Consider the following 23,859-nt stretch of genomic DNA (forward strand, 5'->3'; position numbering starts at 1 on the left):
GGATCAAGATACCATGACTTGCCCAAGGTAGCCCAATGGGTTTCCTTTTCATGGCTCAAGGGAGCTTGAACTTGAGTCTCTCAAAGGATTCCTTCAAAGGTTGTTGGCCTTTGCCTTCCTCTGGGGTCAAGATACCATGACTTACCCATGGTAACCCAATGGGTTTCCATCCCATGGCTCAAAAGATCTTGAACCCGAGTCTCTCAAAGGATTCCTTCAAAAGTGGTTGGCCTTTGCCTTCCTCTGGAGTAAAGATACCATGACTTGCCCAAGGTAGCCCAATGGGTTTCCTTTCCACGGCTCAAGGGAGCTTGAACTTGAGTCTCTCAAAGGCCTAGCTTCAACCACTACATCATGAAGTCTTCCTACATTATGCCCACTTGCTACAATAGAACCATCCAGCACACAACAGAGCTGACTTGAAGTCATACAACCATAACAGAGCAAGGTCACTGATACATATAACTCAGCATTGTAGAGGCAACTCTCCAGGGTGGCTTTCCTCCTCTCAATTGCAATCCTTTCCGCAGGTGAGAGCAAGGACTGAACCATGACACCTATCACATGCCCTGCAAGTGTTCTACTGACAACCCACGGGGCTTCCTGCAAAGCAAATCCTCCTTTGTTGACCTACAGAATAGCTTCATGAACCATTCCAACTTTACAGCTTACATATTTTTTACATCTTACAAACAATAGGACCAGCAGGACAATGTTTGTGCTTCCAGGACTGTAGAGACATGGAGCCCATTCACATTACAGAATTATAGTGCTATTATTCCACTTTGACGACCATGGTTCTATTAGATCCTGGGATCTGCCATTTAGGGAGGGGTATTTAGAAGTCGCAGCCACAGCACTCTAGGCCAGTGGTTCTCAACCTTCCTAGAAAACTATAAAACCCAGAATTCCACATGAACCTTAAAATGGAATATAATGCTATAATAGTGTAGTGTGAATGAGCCCGTGGTGACTAATATGCAAACCTAGGCTGCAAAGGTATTCTTTCTGTGTGGAAGATACAAGAATCCATGGTCTTTCTTTAATATTGCCATTAGTTCTATCTCCTCTCCAATGGGATGCACATTATAAAGGGTTTTTGGGAGGGACTACAGCTCTCAAATTCTCCATAAATGTCGGTGGACATGTAGTCCAAAAAGCAGTCTTGCCAAACTATATCTAATATCTGCATTGAATAGTCTAAAACAGTCATCTTCTGTATTTCTATTATACACAGCTACTTCCTTTACTGCTTTTTTTACTATTTCTGCTGCTCCAGGGGTACTGCTATTACCAACTTTACAACCAGTGTAACTTTACTACTAAAACGAACTGCTAATATGAACAGTAGGGCAAACATTAAAAGCAGCAATTCTCAATCAGGACTGAATAATCATGGTCCTTGGTTGGGCTCAAAGGCCACTTACCATAAGACACCAATTAATTTATTTTCAATTATTTAAATGCATATGGCTGTTTGAATTGTGATCTTAGCTGTTGTGTTATAATTTTACTTTAACAATGTATTCTGTCCTGCTTTAAAATAACCATTTAGGTTCACCCATTGTTATGATTGAGCCTCATGGCTCTGTTACTGACAGACGTGGGCGTAAGACTCCTCGAGAGTCAGATACTCTCGAGGAGCGAGAGAGAAAAAGACTGCGAGACATATTTGCAGCACCATCTGACGAGGAGTCTTTCGAAGGGTTTACGGAGAGAATGGAGGAGGGGCTGGTTAGCTCGGAGGAGGATGAGATGGATTGGACTCGGGTAAGGGAGGAAGTGGGTGCCACTGGCCATGATGGGACAGAAGATGAATGGGGACCTTCAGGATTAGACCCATGGCTTAGCTGGAGGGATGGGACGGGATCCACAGCTGGAGATGCTGTTGGGCGTAGTCAGAGGTGTTCCAGCTCTGACGAGGAAAGTGATGAGGAAACGCCCGGGTTAAGGAGGACAGCTGACAGTGATGAAGATTTGTAACTGGCATAAAATGGGGCTTGAGAGCAATTGCAAATTGCGTTGGGCAAGGTAATCTGGGCAAACGCTTGGGATCCGTGTGTGTGTGGGACGCTTCCCTGAAGACTTGTGTGCTTTCCTGTGCTGTGACGTAAGTTGATTGGAATCCAGGGTCAGACGGCGGGAGGGATTGTGTGGGCATTTGTTTGTGCAAACCTGTGCTTACTCTTATTAGCTTGACCTTCCGTCGTCTTCTTGACGGACGCCATCTCCTGCTTTGAGAACTCGGACTGAACTGACCACGGCTTGTCTTCCCCCCTTCTTGGACTTGGAAAAACTACAAACGTCTGCTTCTGGCTTTGATCTACGGAACGGAACTGGTCTACTCAACTGCTACAATCCTTGGCTGATTTACTCGTGTTGGAGATCCTGTCTGCTGTGTGTGTGGGGGAGCGACGCAAGTTACTCTAAGCACAGTGTTGGCAGCAGAGAGGAATCTGCTGCCAATTAGTTGCATTCTTTGTATCTTTTGTTCCTTGGCTTTCGTTTCGTTTATACCCAGGCTGAAGCAAGCAGTTTGTTTTTACCCGGATTAAACTCCGGTTTAATCCGGTTTATCTTTTGAACATTTACTTTTGCCCCTTTTTGCTCCTAAAGGCAAAAACTGCCTGGCCCTTGTGTTTTACGGGCATTTTTGAGTTCTGTAATCTAATAAACTCTGTTACTTTGAATCTTGTGGCGTTCTGTCCTTGACACCCATGGTGTTCTTTTCCTTCATAGCAACCTCTGTTTGAGTCAACATGTGTTTTGGTTGTTGTTAAAAAGCAGAACATCCATTTATGAAACAAGCAAGTTTTGTTTTTTCAAAAAGCAGAATGAGTTGTTACTACGGTATCCATTCACTGGGAGTGTGTAGTATGTCTTTGTCTGTTGGTTGGCGAACCCATACCATGTTTGAGTGTGAACTTAAAATGAACTATCCATGGCCCGTGTTTTAGATTGAACTCGAAAGGCACTATCCAAGGTCCTGCATCCCAAGGCTTGGCACTTTGGATTGCTTTGGGAAAGCTTATCTTGGAAAACGGTTGATGTCTTCTATGTACGGTTTCATCTCAGCTTTAAAAGATGTGTCCCAGATGTCGAACTTATTTGAGGACTGGGCTGCAGAGCCTTGGTTAAGTCCTTTCAAACAAAAAGTAAAATCTAGACCAGTGGTTCTCAACCTGGGATCCCCAGATGTTTTTGGCCTTCAACTCCCAGAAATCCTAACAGCTGGGGAAAAGGTTGGGATTTCTAGGAGTTGTAAGCCAAAAACATCTGGGGACCCCAGGTTGAGAACCACTGGTCTAGATACTGAAGCTATAGCTGCCACCTCAATTAATATCAACATCTTGCAGATACTGAATGGGAACCACCAAGTCTGTTGTAGGGTTTAGAGGATGAGGGGTTTCAAAATGAGGCCTCTGAGAGTGTTCAGGGAGAACTGTAGACAGGTCAAACTGAAGCATCTGATGCTTTGAACTCTTTAGATTGTTCCCAGGCAACGGGTGAGAAAAAGCCTTGGGAAGATGAGGAGGTTTCAAGGGAGTGTAGATTAGATCTGAGAGTGAAGGGCATGAAAAATAGACAAACTAGGTCTTCCCAGCAAATCTGAGAACAGGCCCTGAAATCCACATGTCTTAAACATGATTTCATGGGAACCCGAATGGGCTTAAATTAAGTGCTTTGACCCAAGCATCGCAGAAGAGACAACGTTGCTAACGGGGAATCGGTCTTTTGTTCATGTTTCCAAGTTCCTGGTTCTTGAATTGTCAAGATTCTTGTTTCATGTTCCTGTCTTTGCCAATGAAGAGTCTACCTGGGACAGATTCCTGTGTTCATGTTCATGGAAATTACCTTGGATTATGCAAATGTTTTTTGATTTCTTGGTTCTGAGATTTTTCCCTGGCATTTTTGAATTACTGCTATTGAACTCTGGCTTATTTCGTATAGAGCATATTATATCCTGTCTGTCTATTTTGGATCTGACTTTTTATATCCTTTTCTCAATAAACATTTTATTACTGGACTACTGGCCTCAGGTGTGGTGCTGGGTGAACGGGGGCCTCAGTGCTAGGATGCTACAAAGAGGACTCAAAGCACATTTCCCCCCAAATCCTTCAAGTCAAATATTCCACTTTTTTTTACAGACAAGGCCTATTGGGAACAGAAACCAACACTCGTCCATCAAACATTTTAAACCAGTTTCTTTACTGCAGGATGTCATGCTAAATCTTCATACTTGAAACACTTTGTTAAAAAATGCTGAATTTATGTTTATGTATTCTTATTCAAAATGTTAGTTAACAGCCTGTAGGGAGCTGGTAATAGCATCTTTCCCCCACTTCTTTTATGTTTATTAGCTACATTAATGACTGTTTCTGTAACTCTGCTGCAAAGACTCATGCTAATGAACGCCAATTAATTCCAAAATGATTTTAAACAAAGGGTGATGAGAATAACCAATCAACCATGGCAGTTGTGGCTTCCGTGTGGCTTCTCTGCTTGACAGCCAGCAAGCCCTTCCTTCAGCCCACCTATGCGCTCTCTCCTCTTCTACGCACATACACTCACATGCACAACCTTCGTCATGCTGACATTTCTGCCATGAACTTGGTATCGTCTGGTAACATCTCCTTCCTCCATATTTTCTCTGGATGGAGAATTTCAGGTGCAACCACAGTCCCATCTGAATATTACGGGCAGATCAAGACCTCCCATTTCTCCTACCTTTCCTTTGCTTACTATTATCCAATTTTCTCACAAAGTTGCTGATCATTTTATTTCTCCTTGGAGTGTGCCCTCCCCTCCAAAGAATATACAGCACCCATCCCGCTGCATTGCTTTCCTGGATGTGGTGCAACTTGGGTGCCATTCTCCTTCAGCTATGCAAACAGAGACTTTCAACGGCAATCTTCAATAACTTTGACTTGCATTATTCAGCTCTCCGGTCAAATACGGATCTCCTTTTCCTGAAGGGAGCAGGTCCAGGACTAATTCAAGATATCACGCTGCCTGGGGTGAAGCAAGACATGGTGTGACACCTGGAATCATAGAGTTGGAAGAGACCTCATGGGACATCCAGTCCAACCACCTGCCAAGAAGCAGGGAAATCACACCCAAGGCACCATTAAGGAATCCAAAGGCCACAGGGATCTACAACAAGTGGGTGCTGAGGGTGTCCGTGCCAATGAGACAGCAACTCCTTTCTAGATTTAAGGTTAAGGGGCCACCTCAGGTGTTGAACTCTATCCTTCAAATGGATTCAACACATGGACAGAAAGTACAGAATTCATACACTATACGTTCCTCCTACTATTGATATTATACTGAAAGTAATTATGAAATATCTGCGACTTCACTTTTCATGGTAAGCAAACCAAGGAGAGGAAGGGATCGTCGAAAGGTCCCTTAGAGCAGATTCAACAAATCAACAAGTCAATGCGTTGACTCACCCTTCAACAATTAATTGTTGGATTGGATTGTTCCTCCTGCCCTAGTTTTGCATGGGTTTCTAAGGCTGAGGTAGGCATCGTATACCTGGCGGAAGTAAGGAAGGAAGGGGAGCAGGAATAAAGTTTTCTTCTAAACAATGCAAGAGCGAACCCATGCAAAAAGCTAATAATTAAATTACATTTAACTGGGGGCTGTTACTATTCTGCAGGGCTCTCCCACTGAGGCAGCCATGGCAATACAATTTCAGCGCCAATCTAGCAGAACACTTTGCATTGCCTCTGACTGTTGTGCCGAGCAAATTGGCTTGCATCATCTTTGACTCTAATTTGGGTTTTCAGAACAGTTAATTTGAACTTAAGCACCTATGGAAATGTCATGATCGGGAGGCGTCTACGGTGGGATCCTCTCTCTAGTTGCGCCGCTTCAAACTGGCTGCGCACTGATGGCGCCCGAAGATGGCTCTCATGCGTTCACATGTGCCATTTGTCAAGAATTGATCAAGCAGTGTCAAAGGGAAAGAGTCTTGTTATACACGATCGCTTTCAATGACATAAATACCACAGAGAAGGTGGGATGTTGTTGTTTACAAAGATGGCTGCCTGGCTGTGCCACATGGCTGAGTTATACTGGGCCAAAAGGGAGGGGGCAAACGATTGCTTGTTGTGATTGATCAAATCATTAGCCACCATTTATTAACATGGACTGTGGTTCGGTCAGGCAGTAACCCCAGTAACAGGCCTAAAAACGAAGACCCCCAAGGCGCCCCACTTCCAGGCACCACATGGAACAGAAGGAGGGGGAGAAGCAGCAGTCAGAAGGCTTGTTGTCCCACTTTCCGCATGTAGTCAGCCTCTCCCCTCCCGACATCCCTGTTGCCTCGGCACTAGAAGAGGGTTTTGGAGACCAGTTGCTCTCTTTGCAATGGTGTAGTAACAGTGAGGCTGTGGACCATATTTTAGTTCTTGGGGACCACTGGTGCTACACGGACCACAGGTTGGGAACCATTGTTTTTCGTACATATCCAGATGCAACTTACGTAGCAGACCTCAAAGGAATTCAGTTGAGTATTGATACTCCTTATTGTTAAAATCTAGACTGTCACCGGAGCTGAGATTCTCACGGAAAGTTTAAATTCCACACCTCCCGAGATTCGCTGTCAGACAGAATATACCTTTCTTAAAAAATCTACACATCCGAGTGGCTTGCAGTATATTCCAGGGAAACAAAATAAACACAAACCATGTGTCCATTCTAAAAAAAAAATCCTGCAATGAATGGTGAAAATAGTGTACATTGCGAATGAACACCAACTATGGGGAAAACGAGCCCCCAGCAATGTTGTACGTGTATCTGGGGATTTCAATTTAAGAATGGAAGTGGTACTGAAAGAAATGCCACCCCTCATCCTATTCAAATCTCCCCCCCCCCCAACTTGCACATCATAGGAAATTAATGGCGATGGGGGCGCAGAATGCTGCCTATAATTAAAGATTTAATTTAGAAGGAACCTCTTTGGAGGAAGCTGCCGGCTGCTCATAAAGTACAGCCGAAAAGAAGGTGTGAGGAAGAAGCCATATCTTGGCAACAACTGGAAGTCGGCAGCAAGAAATATTGAGCACGGTGTTCATATTTCACAAATACGTCCTCCTCCTCCTCCTCCTCCTCCTCTCTGAGGAAACCCATTTGCAGTGGTCCTTGTCTACTGCAGAAGAGAGTGAGATCTTGACCATTTCCGCACGGGCAGCCAAGTCCTCCGGCAAGAACACCAAGGAGAAAGAAACCGTTGCGGAAACCCGCCAATTTTACTAAGAGGATCCCATGCTGCTTTTATTAAGAAAACACTCATTTGCATATTATGGAAAATAACCATCTCAGTGTTTGCATCTTTTTTTATAAAAACGCACACACACAGAGGCATGCGCAGACCGAACGGCGGGACGTTGCTCAGGGCAGGGGTGACGGCTTCCACGTCCAACGACATCGATGAAATACAACCCGCTGCGTTTACACATCTGTGGAACATAATTGCATGGAGCTCTTCCAAGGAATTGGAGAAGGCAACGCGGCAGGGGGTGCTATGACTAAAATACATTTGGGCTGACATTATTTATGCGCCTCAGCGGGAGGGCCCAAGGAACGGGGCCCACGGTAGCCACGGAGGGAGGCCCGACTTTGATCTCCATCTCAACCATTTCGGAAGGGAGGCCCAGGTGCCGATACGCAGGGAGCGGCAAGCGGAGAAAGGAATGGCCCGGCTACCTGGGATCTCTCACCCCAGATACAAATGGTGTTGGAAGCGCATTAGAAACATGCTTCTGCTGGTAAGTTGTGCCAAACATACTGTACCAGGATGTAGGGCAGGAAAAATGCATTGGTTTCCCTCGTCCCCCACAAAAATTGCTGGATGTTATGGACGTGGACCATTTAATTTGCTAACCTTAAGCTATGTTGCCAAAGAGGCGTGTATATTCTAGTGTTGTGCACAGTATTTGTTTCATCTGTTTCATTCGTGTATTCATTTCGCACCGTCCGTTCGGATGCACGAAACGAAAGACGCCATTTTCGGACAAAACAAAAGGCGACACGAAAGAGAAATCTGCACAAACACGGTGCTTTGCTATCATTTTCGGGCCGTGTGGCACCCACTCCTGCAAAAGCACACCATTAGTATATTCGCACTTGCTGACCTGAAAAGGCAGGAGTTTTCTGCAGGAAGAAAATGTTCCTTTAATATTCATATTAAAACTGGGACTTGGGTCAATGTTAAAGAAGCACTGCTCATCTTGGGATGCATCTGCACTGTGGAAATAATGCAACGTGGCGTCACTTTAACAGCCGTGGCTCAATGCTATGGAATCCTGATGTTTGTGGTTTGGCGAGTTGTAATCTGGCAGATAAGAGGAAAGGCTTTGTAAAAGTACAGTAGAGTCTCACTTATCCAACATAAACGGGCTGGCAGAATGTAGGATAAGCGAATATGTTGGATAATAAGGAGAGATTAAGAAAAAGCCTATTAAACATCAAAATAGGTTATGATTTTACAAATTAAGCACCAAAACATCATGTTATACAACAAATTTGACAGAAAAAGTAGTTCAATACGCAGTAATGTTATGCTGTAATTACTGTATTTACAAAATTAGCACCAAAATATCACGTTATATTGAAAATATGGACTACAAAAATGCGTTGGATAATCCAGAACATTGGATAATCGAGTGTTGGATAAGTGAGACTCTACTGTACAACCCCACGGTTCCACGACATTGAGCCATGCTGGTTAAGGTAATAGCAATTTGCATGCATTTCATAATGTCATAATTTCATAATGTTGACATGCCAGTTTTAATCTGTATTTATTCTACAGTGTTGAAGCACTCTACAACCCCAAGGTATCCATTAGGAACCTAAGAAGGTATCAGAAAAGTTACTTTTCTGGGCTGCAGTTCCCAGCAAGCAAGGCCATGTCCAAAGTTGGCAGTTTTGTCCACTCTCTCTCTGCCTTCTCTGGTGAGTCAAAGCCTTCCAGGGTGCAAAACGGAGTTTTTCCCTTCGTCACTATTATTTCAGTGGCAATGTCAGGGTGAGCCCGAGGCCATCCATATTCAGAGTATGTGCTCTCTCTCTCTCTCTCTCTCTCTCTCTCTCTCTCTCTCTCTCTCTCTCCATATGAGCTCAGTTTCCTCCCGACACGCTGGGGACCGAGTCCGCTTGAGCTTTCTTGCCTCGCAAGGTGAAAAAGGCAAAGGGCCCCTCGACTTGGTTAGCTGGCTCCAAAAAGGAAAAGGAAAAAGAGAGGCCACCTCCCCACGCACCCCTTGCAGCATTTCACTTGGTTTCCTGTTTAAAAGAACCATCAGAAATATGCTCGGCCTTTTTCTTTTTTTAATGCAAAGCCACAGCTCTGCAATTCCTATTAATTTCGATGACTGGCTGTAAAGGTTGGTTTCCTCCTCTTAAAACGTTATGGAGTGAGTTGTTTAAATGCTGTTTTGAAACTCAACAGGGATGTTTCCTCTGCAGGGACGGAAAGCGAGACCCAGATCCAGGCAACCAAACATGCAACCCGTGTGAACGGCCCAAGGGGATTTCGGGCCCCGTGTTTCTTGGAAAGCAGCTCTCCGTGATCACACCACAGGCTGTTTGGAAACAGAGAGGCATGTGTGTTGCATGAGAAAACCAACCCCGGGTCCTTGGGACATCTAGTTTACCTGGGCCAGGTCACCGCTCACTTAAGTCTCATTTTTTCTCTTTTTTTCTCTCTCTAGCGCCTGCCGGAGCCCTAACCCAATGACAGGCAAAGAGCACTCCTTAGATGCCTTGCCTTCATCTTCCTCTGAAGGTCTATATGATGTGCCATGACAACCAGGGGTAGATTACCCTTGGCCATGACTTATCAGGGAGACTGGCTTGTTAAAGGTACTTTGGAAAACTATGTCTCTTATGTATATAATTTGCCCTAAACACTCCATGTGTTCCTATTTTGCGTATATGTTGTGTTAACCTAATGTTTTATGCTCCTGAGATCCCCATTCCTTCTCTTTGGGGGAAACCGTGTTCCTGAACCCAAAGATGTCTTGCATCCCACACAATTGTATAACCTGGAGAAAAAAAACTAAGCTGGGAACTTTCTCATCAAGTTCGAGTTTCATCTATGTTTTTGGACTTTACCTAGACATTGCAACACAATACTTATATTAGGCGCGGGAAATCGTCTCCCTCGCCCCTTGGGGAAAGAGCAATCTACCACCCACGCCTTTGATGTCTGGGACCACTCACGTCAGAAGGAATCAGCATTTCTACAGCCAAAACCCATCCTCTGTCATTTTTGCATGATTGTATTAATATATGATGTTTTGTTTCCCGGGGATCTGGAATCGCCAGGCCAGCCCTCTTTATGGGCCATGTCATGTTCATCCCATAAAACAATAGCCTTCCTGGGTAGGGCCAGAGACGCCCTCAATCATTTTGTTATTTTTCCTGTTCAATAAAAGGAACCTCCTTTATCAATGCCTAATCATCCCTTGTCCCAGCCCAGGTTGGCCAGTGAGCCAGACCCCTCTCTGCAACTGGCCATCCAGCAGTCGCCATCTGCTCGCCCACAGAAATCCATATTTAATCATCTAGAGCTGATGTGCCCTATCCAATGCAATGGTCAGCTGTTCAGAAAGGAGCGGTCATAAAGCACAGAGATGGCGCACTAAAGAAATTCTGTCCATAGACACGTGGATCACAAAAATAAGGGACTATATGGATATGGACTCGCTGATATTTTTGCTTCAAGATAAGAACAGGGAACATAGGACTGATTGGTCACCACTAAAAGATTACCTCCGGGAAAATTGACAGATTAGTTTTGAATAGACAGATCGGATCATAGTCGGGAAACAATGGAGGAGATAACAAATAAAAGGAAGAACTAGGAAGGGGAAGGCAGGGGAAACTTCCAAGAACAAGGAAGGAAAAACAAAAGACAACGTCCCTGCGGAATGGACCGGAGGACTTCTCATCCACCAATCTCATTTATCTGTTTATATTCTATTTATCTTCATTCTTTTCTTTTTTTCCCCCTTTTTTCTTCTTTTTTTTCTTTTCTTATTTTTTTGTTATTCTTTTTTTCCCTTCTTGTCCTCCTACCCAATATCTAGCTATAGATGCATACAGGTTTATGCACGTATGTATCTCTTTTTGTCCTTTCTTTCTTTCTTTCTTTCTTTCTTTCTTTCTTTCTTTCTTTCTTTCTTTCTTTCTTTCCTTCCTTCCTTCCTTCCTTCCTTCCTTCCTTCCTTCCTTCCTTCCTTCCTTCCTTCCTTCCGCTCATCTGTAACATATGTATATCTATCTAAAAAATGCAGTAAAAATTATTTTTAAAAATTAAAAATTAAAAAAATAAAGAGGAAGGAGGTTTGCAGACCGGATTTTTGTTCCCACGGCACACAGGTTAAGAGCCACTGCTGCAGAGGCAACCAATGACTCCCGGAAGGTGCCAAAGAGCACAAGAAAGCTTTCCCAGGTTTTCAGTCCTGGAATCTGAGTAGGTTTTGGCTTTGGAGGCAAATAGCCTCTGCAAGCCAAAGGTTTGGGAGTTTGCAAAGTGGGGCTCAAGCCAGCAATGCCATAAACACAGACATGTCTGCCGATGTGCGAGTTTTCCTGATGAGCACGTTCATGTGGCCTCCATTAAGAAGCCTTGCAAAAGCAATGCTCCCCCCGCCAGTATTTACAAATACAAACCACATGGCCCCGTCTTGCAATGCCGCGTGAAGAACGAGGCTCTGGGTTTGGTTTGAGTTCCAGCTCTCTTTTCTTTTATTTGAAATACGACCCAGGAGAAGGGAATTTCGGGCCTAATGCTTGTTCCAGCCCATTATTCTTCGCCCTCTGAAGTTTTAAAAGGCTAAAGGGGGGCTGCAATGGGGAATGAGAGATCCACCCGCAAAACTGGGGACATAATGTAAGGCTATTTGGCAAACCAAAGCAAAATGAGGAATTAGTTAACTCTGGTCTTTTTTCCCCTCTTGTTTGTCCTTCCATTCAATTAAAAGAAATATCTCCTGTGGAATTGTAGAAGTCATATACAAAGCTCCTTGCTTTTATGGCTCGGGTTCAATCAATATGGTTATCTACCTGTCAATTTTTCATGCTCTTTAATCCAGAAAGAGTGCAGGTCCTCCTTTTTATTTATTTTTTATTTTTTGCAGCTTGCTGAGGAAGTACTAAGCTAATCAATATATCCTGTGATAAGGGGAGATTTGGAACGAATATAACAAAAGCTTATCATTTCACTGTACACTGAGCCTGTCAAAATATTTTCTTAGGAGGAATCTCAAGAGAAGCCTTCACCTTTCATTGCTTAAGTGGGTAACCATGAAGCATTGTGGGACTTGTAACTTTTGCAGGTTTGCCTTGGATGTGGAAGCGCTGATTGTTTCCGACAGGTCATGAAGCAAAATAATCTACACTACTGAATTAGTGCAGTTTGAAACCACTTTAACAACTATGGAATTGTGTAATGGAATGCTTTGGATTTGGTTGGTTGCCCCTGGAGTGGCAGGACCTCCTGATGGCACTGGGACTTGAGTGGGCCTGGGCCAGTGTGTATTTTAAATGAGTTGACCAAGATAAGTTGTTGTTAAACCAAAGCCCTAGGTATCTGAAATTTTTAATTGCTCAATATAGTGGCCCTTTACCTCCCAGACTTGCTTCTTATAGCTTTTCCCAAAAACCATGATCTTGGTTTTATCATAGTTCACCTGGAGATCACTTGTCTCACAGAAGTCAGCAAAACTATGCGGGAGTCTTTTTAGTCCCACACAAGAGAGGGATAGTAGGGCTGCATCGTCCGCAAATAGCAAGAGAGGGACACGCTTTGGGCCAGTTTGGGGGAATGACCGTCCACTTGGGCCAGGCGCTATAGGGAGATCCTGCAGGAAGATGGTAAATAGTCAGGGGGCTAGTACGCACCCTTGTTTGACTCCCTTTTTGACATGGATTGGGTTCGACAGAAATCTCCTGTGATCTTTTACCTGGCATAAGTTGCTTGATCGGAAAAAGAAGTCTTGGGTCAATGTTAAGGGCTGTTAATTCTATCTGCCCATTTTATAATAGCCCCATTCTCAAGGTGTTGCCAATGTTATATTGCATTTTGTCCAATTCTACTGTGAAATTACCTTCCCCATTTCGGCACATTCTGCACTTTGCCTGGGTTCAATGAATTAGTCTCCTGTGTTAATATTGTATGTTTTATGTCGATTTTAACGATTGTTTTTACTGTAATTGATGTTTTTATTGGATAATTGTTTTATTGCTGTGTTTTGATATTTGATTGTTTTATTGGGCAAGGCCCCATGTAAGCCGCCCCGAGTCCCTTCGGGGAGATGGGGCAGGGTATAAAAATAAAGTTGTTGTTGTTGTTGTTGTTGTTGTTGTTGTTGTTGTTGTTGATTATTATTATTATTATTATTATTATTATTATTATTATTATTATTAGTTTCCTCCAAAGCTTTTCTCTGTTCACAGAGTCAAATGCTCCTTTAAGATCCAGGAAGGCCACACTTAATTTATTAGGGTTATTTTTAGAATATTTGTGGGCTAAGTGGGCCAAGAAATGGGCCTGATCAAGTGTTGATTTCCCCTTAGAAAAAAACCCCACTTGTTTGGGGCCAATTGTGGTTTTTTTTGTTTTTTGTTTGCTTGACCCATGACTCTAGTCTAGTCAGGAGAAGCTTGGCATAAGTCTTGCCTATGATAGAGAGAAGGCTAATAGGTCGGTAGTTTGATGGTTCGTTTTGGTCGCCTTTTTAGAATACCATTACGGGACCATTACGGAGGAGGTCCATGCCTTCAGCATTGTCCCCGTTTCGTTAATCCTTGTAAAAATATTTGCTAGCAGGTTTGCCCACTATTGGGTTTGCCTGTCAACATTTCAGGGATAATACATTTCAGGGATAACAGCATCGCTACCTGGGGCCTTGTTGGGCTTTAAGCCCTGTACCAAGAGGGTGATTTCTTGCCATGTAACCAGCTTGGTCCTGCCAGGACTTCACTTTCGCCATTTGCTTGGGGAGAGTTTTCTTCAGCAAACACTTTCGGGAAGAACTCGCCCCATCTCTCTAGGGAGATGTCTGCCCTAGGTGGTCCCTGGGGGTAATTTGTTCTGTTTGCCATTGACCAAAATTTCTATATATCACTAGCTTTGCCCGGCCACGCGTTGCTGTGGCTTATGGTTTCAGAGTGTTGCTCTTTATTTACTGTCCTGATTTTAGAGATTATATTGTTCTGTATTTTTATTAATCGCTTTGAATGCGATTTCCTGCTTCTTGGCAGAATGGGGTTGGACTGGATGGCCCATGAGGTCTCTTCCAACTCTACTATTCTATGATTCTATGATTCTATATCTTATATTATCTGCTTAGAACTGGATTATATGAGGCCCCTTCTTCACAGCTGTATAAAATGCACACTGAAGTGGATTATATGGCAGTGTGGAGTCCAGATAATCCAGTGCAAAGCAGATAATATAAGATTATAAATGGGTTATATAGCTGTGTGGAAGGGCCTTGAGTCTACACTGCCATATAATCCAGTGCAAATTAGATAATCTGTGGAAGAGGCTGAGGCCTAAGTCTGCCTGTCCCCTGGGCTGAGTTGGTTGCTAGGAGACCAAGTGGGCAGAGATTAGTCCTCTAACTGGCAGCAATTGGATAAAAACAATTATTGCTCTCCCTCTAATTAGGACTTTATTTTTCTTTTCTTTTTGTTGTATCAACCTAGAGGCATGGATGATGGGTTGTGTTGTCAAATTTCGAGGTTGGGGGGCCTGTAGTTTTGTTGTTTTGTGGGTCGCCGTGATGCCATCACTCTTTTATATATATAGATTTGTGTGAGATGCCTCCAGCAGCTGCTTCCAGGCAGCTGTAATGCAGAATTTATGTCCTTGGTTCATAAGCATTTGGGGCTGCATGCTTTGGATTTGTGGGAATTGTAGTTTGGCGACGCACCAGCACTCTTTGGCAGAGAAGGCTAAACACATTGTGCAATTCCAGCTCCCAGAATTGCATACCATTGAACCATGGCCATTAAAGTGATGTCAAACTGCATTAATTCTACAGAGAAGATGCAACCTCAGTCCTCAGAGAGAACAAGGCAACTCAAGCATTCATAAGCACACTCATGGGTGCATCTCTCCACATACTCATGAGTGCATCTGTACTATAGAATAGAACTAATGGAGTTGACACCACTTTAACCGCCATGGCTAAGTAAGTGCTATGCTAAGCACGAGGCGGGCAGCTCGCATTGCTCTGCGGTGGAGATAAGCGTATGAAAAATAACAGCAGCAGGAAGCAAATGTTAACCACGCTTCCTGTTCCACTCGCTGTATTTAAAGTGATCCTCCATGTTTACTCAAGCTTTGCATGAATGAACAGGTGGAGCACAACCACGACTCCATTCCGAACCTAGCTAAAGCTATTCAGTGACATAGGATCACTCTCTCTGTTGACCCTGTAACAAAGTAGCATTGACCCCTTCCTGTGCCTTTGTTTTGTTTTACTTTGGGTCAAAGTTAATGCCGGCACAAACACCCATCGTTCTTTCATCTTGCATTAGATACATGTTAGCTGTGCTAACTCGGCTGCAACAATGTCACGTCTGGATTGTAATATTGGCATGTTTACTGCTACCGCATCTGGATTTGTTCTGCGCTGCTTTGGTAAACCATCTCCATGATGTCTTGTTGGGTAATTGTAGTGGAGACAGCTCAGACCATTCCTTCCCTGCAGTGAGACGCTTGGGAGTCGAAGATACGCCAAGAACTTGCAGAAAAGACTAGAAGGCCGTATTCCACATATTCGGGTGGCAAAGAGTGTCCACTGTGTACTCCATTGTGTGTTAAGTTTTTGGTTTAAAAATAACAATTGCCATGGGCAGAACAATGACATTTCAATGTTCTACTTTCTATAGCCCATGGAAAGAAGGAAAATAAAGCTGTTTCCAAGGATTTGCCTTTTGTGAGCCTGTTTTTATTCCGTGAGCTTCCAGGGTCTGATAATGTCCTCATACAGGGAGCACACTACTCCTCTGTTACGTCAGATCCACTGGATGCCAATTAGCTACCGAGCATAATTCAAAGTGCTGGCTTTAGTCTATAAAGCTCTAAACGGTTCCGGCCCAGCTTACTTATCCGAATGTGTCTCTCACTATGACCTATCACGTAATTTAAGATCTTCAGGGGAGGCCCTGCTCTCGGTCCGCCAGCCTCACAGGTGCGTTTGGCTGGGACGAGAGACGGGGCCTTCTCAGTGGTGGCTCCTCGGCTGTGGAACTCCCTCCCTAGTGACCTCCGGCAGGCTCCGTCCCTTTTGAGTTTTAGAAAGAAAGTGATGACCTGGCTATGCGAGCAAGCATTCAAAGAATAGGTTTCGTTGGCTTCGACTCGGTCTGGACTAAGGTTTATGTACAATAATAATAATATAATAATAACTATATTTTTATACCCCGCCCCATCTCCCCAAAGGGACTTGGGGCGGCTTACATGGGGCCTGGCCCAATAAAACAAACAAATAACAGTAACAAAGCAATAAAACAATTATCCCAGTAAAAAACATCAACATCAATAAAAACAATCATTAAAATCAACAAGCAGGATACAGTGTTAAAAACAGGAAACTAATTCGTAGATCCCAGGCAAAGTGCAGAGTGTTACAAAATGGAAAAAGAAAATTTCACAGTTGAATGGACAATAAAATGCAGTATAAAATGGCAAGACAACAACAATGGGACCATTATGGAATGGGTTTTGTGGATGAATGGCTCAAGTATTTTGTATCATTTTAAATGTTTTTAATTGCTTATGTTTTATTCTTTTGAATTGTTGTATATTGACATCGAATTCGGCCAATTTTGTAAACCGCCCTGAGTCCCTTTGGGTGAGAAGAGCGGGATAGAAATGATGGAAATAAATAAATAAAATAATAAATTATGCCCAAAAGATGAAGGAGGAAGGCACGTAGCGGCTGAGAGCCCTCCGGAGAGCTCTCAGCCACCGTGTGTCTCATCCTCCTCCCCGGGATAAGGACAGTGCGAGCGGCCCCATCCTTATGCCAGAGGTCTCAGCCACTGCCTGTCTTGTCCTTCTCCCGGCATAATGCCAAGAGGTCAACCCCAGGATTGGGGGAGGAGGATCGGGGCAGTCTGCATAAGGATGGGGCGAGCACCTAAGGATGACCCGGGCCCAGCCCTGCTCCCTCCTGGCCCGGCCCAGCCCACCCAGCCGAGCCCTGAATGTGACCCCAAGACAAAAAGGTTTGCCCATGCCTGCCATAGTCTACCTTATATATCTGAATCTCATGCACCTACATTTGAATATTTTCAGTTTTTATTGCTCCACGTGAGTTCTCACAGCCCTGGCAAGCCTATTCTCTAATCAGAACGCTTCATAATTTGCCCTCCGCAGTCACGTGGAAGGTGCAAGATGACACCCTGCTGAGTTAGTGCATCTCAAATCATTTGTAACCATTTGATCCCGAAAAAGGCGGCTTAAGTGAACCAAGGCACATCGAGGCAGCGGATTTGAGCACAGCGGCCAGTGGATCAGCAACTCAAGTGGTCCCTAAACCTCTTGTGTGTTCAGGGATCTGCATGCAATTGAGTGGCATCCCTCTTCCCGAGTTGCAATCACGGAGAGGGGAACCTCCCTGCCAGTCTTAAAGAGCAGCCACATTCGCTATATTTCAAAGGACAGGTCTTGTGCTTCACCGTCGTCAATGACTTGGGTCTAGGTTACCTGCAGTGTATGAATATGAGGCATTCCTACGGTTAAGTTCGTCTTTGAAGTTACTGCTCAGAACCTCCCTGACCTCTGAGGTGCCGCAGGTGGTGGCATTCAGAAGAGGCCTTGGAGTTGGGGCACTCCACGGAACTCCCTCTCCTTTGCAAATTACTCGCCCTTTGTGTTGGTGAGATATCAAAGCTCTTATATTTCTCCAAGGCTTTCAATGATCTCTCATTCTGGTTGTTGTTTTCTTACAGGTGGATTTAGTGATTTAGTGGCTGAGATGGTCCATGCGCAAAGCACAGCAAAATGTGAATGCATATCCATATCATGCATTCATACACAAGACAAATAATGTGCAATGTTGAACTATATGTGGGTTATTCCAGACGGAAGCATTCTAAGATTATTAAAACACAATGCATGCTATGACCTTCAGGCTATGTGTATACGGTAGGGCCTGGCTGTGGCGCAGCTAGTTAGTAGCCAACTGCAATAAATCACTACAGACTGAGAGGTCATGAGATAGAAGCACGGGTTGGATTGAGCTCCTGACCATTTAATAGCCTCTATCGCTGTTGACCTAAGCAGTTCGAAAGATAGTTGCATCTGTTGAGTAGAAAATTTAGGTACTGCCCATTTTATAATAGCCCCATTCTCGAGGTGTTGCCAATGCTATATTGCACTCTGTCCATTTCAACTGTGAAATTACCTTCCCCATTTCGGCACATGTTGCACTTTGCCTGGGTTCTATGAATTAGTCTCCAGTGTTAATATTGTATGTTTTATGTTGATTTTAACGATTGTTTTTACTGTAATTGATGTTTTTATTGGATAACTGTTTTATTACTGTGTTTTGATATTTGATTGTTTTATCGTGCAAGGCCCCATGTAAGCCGCCCCAAGTCCCTTTGGGGAGATGGGGCGGGGTATAAAAATAAAGTTATTATTATTATTATTATTATTATTATTATTATTATTATTATTATTTATTACTGCTTTATGCGGAGAGGCTAATTTAACTAATTTATGACACCATAGAAACTTCCAGCAGTGTGTGGAAAGGAATGAGGACGTACTACCATCAAGGACTCGGTGTCAGAAGTGGACGCTGAAGTGGCAGCGCCCCCTGTGGCCAGAACCGAGCATACCCTCATGAAGCTGGAAGCTGGAAAGTGTTAAATTGCCTCTGTCTATGTATCATATGTCTAATGGCATTGAACGTTTGCCATGTCTATGTGCATTGTAATCTGCCCTGAGTCCTCTTCGGGGTGAGAAAGAAGGGCAGAATATAAATACTGTAAATAAACAAATAAATAACAACTATTTGCACAAGGTTCAGGGGCCAAGACATCCCTGGACTACAAGACGTCCATTTGCCTGAATGAGTTGACAGACTAGCAGTAGTATTCCCCCCCCCCCCCAAAACCGGTCCTTCTGCTCCAAGTCCTCTTGACCAAAGCTCTCAACCAACTTGCACTGCGTTGTAAACGCCTACCCAATGTTCCACCGCATTTTGAATGAAACCTTCTCATTCAAATTTGTTAATGGATTCAGTTTTGTTTTTAATCAGCAGCGAGAGCGAACACATTTATTTGCCTTTGCAACCTCATTATTTCCTTTGCGTGCAATTACTTCCTTGCCAAACAATACGGGTGACAAATTGCAATAGACTCCTCCAGCAGATTTTTAACCCAAGGTAAAAATAAACAGAAACATCTGTAAAGCAATCTTGTACAAAGCTACGCTTATTAATAAATACATTTTTCTAATAAAACGCCATCTGTGAGTGAACCTCCGCTTCCACTTGATATAAACAGGCCTTTTTACGGTTTTCAGATGCCGTTCCCAGAAAACGATTCCAAGCTCTCCTGCAAAACACATCCGTCTTTGTTGCCCTCTGGGATGTTAGTAAATGCCGGCCAGGGATTTCGCCCTGTTGCTCATCTCTAGAGCAGACAAGCCAAGGATTGGCTCAAGACCATTATCCTCAAAGGAGGAAGAAAGGCTGACCACACACCATAAAGCACCCTGAAAGCACAACCACTACCCGACGACGTGAAAGAAAGAGGCGTTTGGTAACCTCAGGCGGCGAGGAATGCGCTGAATACACAACTGCTTCACCAACAACCTTTCAAAAGCGAAATGACACCCCGATATCAAGGTTGGACAACTGTGGGGACAAGAGGACCACGTTTCCTCTACAGACCCCAGATCTGTTTTTGGAGAGAGCAGGAGACTCTGAGGGGCCATGAACGTGGCCCGGGAAGGCCATTTATGGCTCATGTCATGCAGGACTTCATCACACGAGAGCACCTGTCCACTCTAAATCCAATTGCTGCCTCCTGCACAATTCTGGGGTTTGTAGTTTTGTGAGGCACGGGACCTAGAATAATAGAATCCTAGGGTTGGAAGGGGGCCCCTGATGGCGCAGTGTGTTAAAGCGCTGAGCTGCTGAACTTGCGGACCAAAAGGTCCCAGGTTCAAATCCCAGGAGCGGAATGAGTGCCCGCTGTTAAGCCCTAGCTCCTGCCAACCCAGCAGTTCGAAAACATGCAAATGTGAGTAGATCAATAGGTACCGCTCCATGCAGTCATGCTGGCCACATGACCTTGGAGGTGTCTATGGACAATGCCGGCTCTTCGGCTTAGAAATGGAGATGAACACCAACCCCCAGAGTCGGTCACGACTGGACTTAACATCAAGGGAAACCTTTACCTTTACCTACCATCCAGCCCAACCCCATCCTGCCAAGAAGCAGAAAAATAACATTCAAAGCACCTCTGACACATTTCCCAGTTTTCTGTGGTAAAATTAGGTGCCTCGGCTTATATTCAAGTTGGGTTAAGTATATACGGTAAGTTAATTTCCATGATTAGTCCCAATGGAAGCAAGTGCACAGATATAAGTCAATCTTCCTAAGTGTAGGCTGCTTAATCCCCATTGACAGATTCATCTACTTGGGACCAACCATCGGACCTAAGTTTCAGGTTTTTGGATCACATGCATGCCTCACCCTTCAGCCCCTGTTTGCAGGGCCACGTGCTGGGAAATACAACAATGCAGAGCAATCAAATTTTTATTCTGCCTTCCTTCCATTCTGGGATCCAATGCAGTTCTCAATACAACTCAGAAGAAAATAAGGGAAGAGATAATGCCCAAAGCTAAGAACAACCACAACAGAGACCAAGAAGGCTCTCGCCAAACAGGCCCACGATGGCAGTGGGACCAATAAGCACTGAAGAAACGTGACGCACTGAAACAACGACAAAGGGAGAAAACCAAACTTACTTCACTCGCGGGAGGAATGGTGAGCTTTGGTAGTTTGTTCTTTGAGCTGGGTCCGGTGGCCTTTCCTTCCAGCAGCGCCGCAAAGGACTGGTTTCCATACACACCTTCCATTTCGAGCGGAGGCTTCAGCTCAGGCGAGTCGTTGGGAACCTGGTCCTGGCCGTCCATCGGCCGGACGTAAGCCGTGGGCTTCTGCTGGGTCATGCTGCTCTTACTGTGAAGCCCCGGAGGGAAGTTCGGGGTTGAAAGACTGTTGTTGGCCGACAACAAGGAGGTGGAAGGCAGTGGCGACCCAGGCCCGTGGCCCAGGAATTCAAGATCCACCGGGGATTTGGAATGGCTGGTGTCTTTATAGGAGAGGTCGGTCCCGGTCGGTTTTGGGTGGCTGTGCCTCCTGGAGAGCGAAGACGAGGGCGTCGTGCCGGCCTCCTCCCCGCCCCCGCCCTTATGCTGCTCACCTGGACAGGCGTAGAGCTCCTCGTACCTGCCTTGGGGGGGCTCGTGGGAGGGGCCGTGCTTTGTCCTGCTCTGCTGACCCCCGGCCTGGCCGGCCTGGCCACCATTAGCGCCGTGGCTCCCACGGGGCCAGTCCGTCCGGGATTTCCTGCCGTTCTGGTGGCCGTGCAGCAAGCCTGGATTCGGCGGCAAGGAAGGCGGGGGAGGCATGGAGGCCGAGGCGTGGCCGCCCACCGGGAGGGGGGGGATCATCCGGTTCCTTTGCTCTGGGAAAAAGCCCGGCTCGGTTTTGTCTACCGGGGTCTGCGGCACGGAGTTCTTGGGGATGCCGACGAGGTGGCTCTGGTTGGAGTGGTTGGTCAGCAGGTCCTTCATTTCGTCGTAATTCCCCAGCGTGTTCTGGACCCGGTTGGCAAGGGCATCGCCCCTGCTCGTCTGAAATACAAGAAAGGAGACACGGATTCAGAGGGAACATTCCTCTCAACGTGGGCCCAGAAAAGGAGGCGCTGGGCTTGAGCCGACCCCGGGTTACGAGCAAGAGGGGCTCTGCAGGTTTGCTCTTGAGTTCAATTCGTATGCCAGTCGGAACAGGTACAGTTTAAGTGTAACTCCAGCCATTTATATATATACTGTATATACTCGAGTATAAGCCTAGTTTTCCAGCCCTTTTTTATTGCTGAAAAAGCTCCCCTCGGCTTATACTCGAGTGAGGATCCTGGCTGGCTTATGTTCGGGTCGGCTTATACTCAAGTATATAGGTAATCAGACTTAGACAGTCTTATCTTATTAAAGTCTTATTATTATTATCATAAATTACAATTTTATGTAAACATTCAAAAACATTTAACCTATTGATTTATTTTTATTTATTTATTTCCAATATTTCTATCCCGCCCTTCTCACCCGGAGGGACTCAGGGCAGCGTACAATTGGCAACAATTCAATGCCGATACATCATTAAAAACAACAACATATAAAAATATATTACAACCAATTAAATACAGTATAAAATATAAAACATAAAACATATGCTTAAAATCCATTCGTCCAATATCCTCCAACTTTATCCATATAACAATCTGGGTCGTCTTTATCATTTATTCGTTAAAAGCCTGGGCACAAAGCCATGTTTTTAAGGCTTTTCTAAAACTCTAAAACTCATTGATGCCTCAAATAATGTAATTTTATTAGTATCTATATTTATTTTTATATTTATTTCCCAGTTTAGTGATAAAATTAGGTGCCTCGGGTTATATTCAGGTTGGCTTATACTCGAGTATATACATACAGTAGAGTCTCGCTTATCCAACCTTCGCTTATCCAACGTTCTGTATTATCCAATGCAGTCTGCCTTTTAGTAGTCAATGTTTTCAATACCTTGCAATGTTTTGGTGCTAAATTCGTAAATGCAATAATTACTACATAACATTATCATGTATCGAACTGCTTTTTCTGTCGATTTGTTGTAAAACATGATGTTTTGGTGCTTAATTTGTAAAATCATAATGTAATTTGACATTTAATAGGCTTTTCCTTAATCCCTACTTATTATCCAACATTTTCACTTATCCAACATTCTGCCGGCCCGTTAAGTGAGACTCTACTGTATGTCTGTGTGTGTGTGTGTGTGTGTGTGTATATATATATATATATATATATCACACACACATATATATACACACACATACATGCTATATGCTTCTGCAACTATATATATATGGATAATCGAATGCGAATTTAGCACCAAAATATCATGATTTATTGAAAACATCAACTACAAAAATGTGTTGGATAATCCAGAATGTTGGATAAGCAAGTGTTGGATAAGTGAGACTCTACTGTATATATATATGCTGTTGCAACATTATTTTACTTCGTAGAAAACAAAAATAGCTTCACACTCCCCAGTGTCTCCAAATGTTACCTTTGTGGTGCAACCCTCTTCGATGTTTCTACTTCCCAGCAGCAAATATACACTTTGCAAATAACAACTTACCATCTTTTATGACAAAACTGATATCATTGTTTGCTCATATACACAAAATACCGAAGACTGGGCAATAAGCACAGCACAATACAAATCTGAATTTTCTAAAGTCCTAGGATCAAGAGATAAGCAAAATCTTCTTTTCAGCCATGACGTCCAAGAGATAAGCGAATAAGGTGACTACCTATATTGCGTGGAATGGTTTTTCTCAACTAAATGTAGTCTGGATTTATTCTAAAGAGGCCTCCAACCCCTTTGGTGGTGTCGGCAGGTTTTTGAGTAATTACATTGGACTACCGCCGATTTCTGGGCCTGAATATATTGCACAAGATTTCCCTAGCCTAAAATGATACATTTAAATATATTGGTTTTATGGTTCCCGTCCCCTTGATCTGGT

The 23,859-nt window shown here is 44.1% G+C and overlaps 1 protein-coding gene and 1 long non-coding RNA gene across 6 annotated transcripts in view; one reads left to right on the forward strand and one right to left on the reverse strand.

Annotated features, from left to right (window-relative positions):
- The window catches only part of aff2 (ALF transcription elongation factor 2), a 331,356-nt gene that overhangs the window by 213,312 nt on the left and 94,185 nt on the right, over positions 1–23,859 (reverse strand). For all 5 annotated transcript variants that reach the window (XM_062963858.1, XM_062963857.1, XM_062963856.1 and 2 more), the window contains exon 3: positions 21,020–21,910. In XM_062963858.1, the coding sequence (XP_062819928.1) occupies positions 21,020–21,910 (891 nt within the window). The remainder of the gene's footprint in view (positions 1–21,019; positions 21,911–23,859) is intronic.
- On the forward strand, positions 9,074–13,369 carry LOC134294058 (uncharacterized). Its single transcript, XR_010001042.1, has 2 exons — positions 9,074–9,395; positions 9,478–13,369. It is a non-coding gene; the product is annotated as an uncharacterized LOC134294058 (long non-coding RNA).

Source organism: Anolis carolinensis, unplaced genomic scaffold, assembly GCF_035594765.1.
Source record: "Anolis carolinensis isolate JA03-04 unplaced genomic scaffold, rAnoCar3.1.pri scaffold_12, whole genome shotgun sequence".
Lineage (NCBI taxonomy): Eukaryota > Metazoa > Chordata > Lepidosauria > Squamata > Dactyloidae > Anolis > Anolis carolinensis.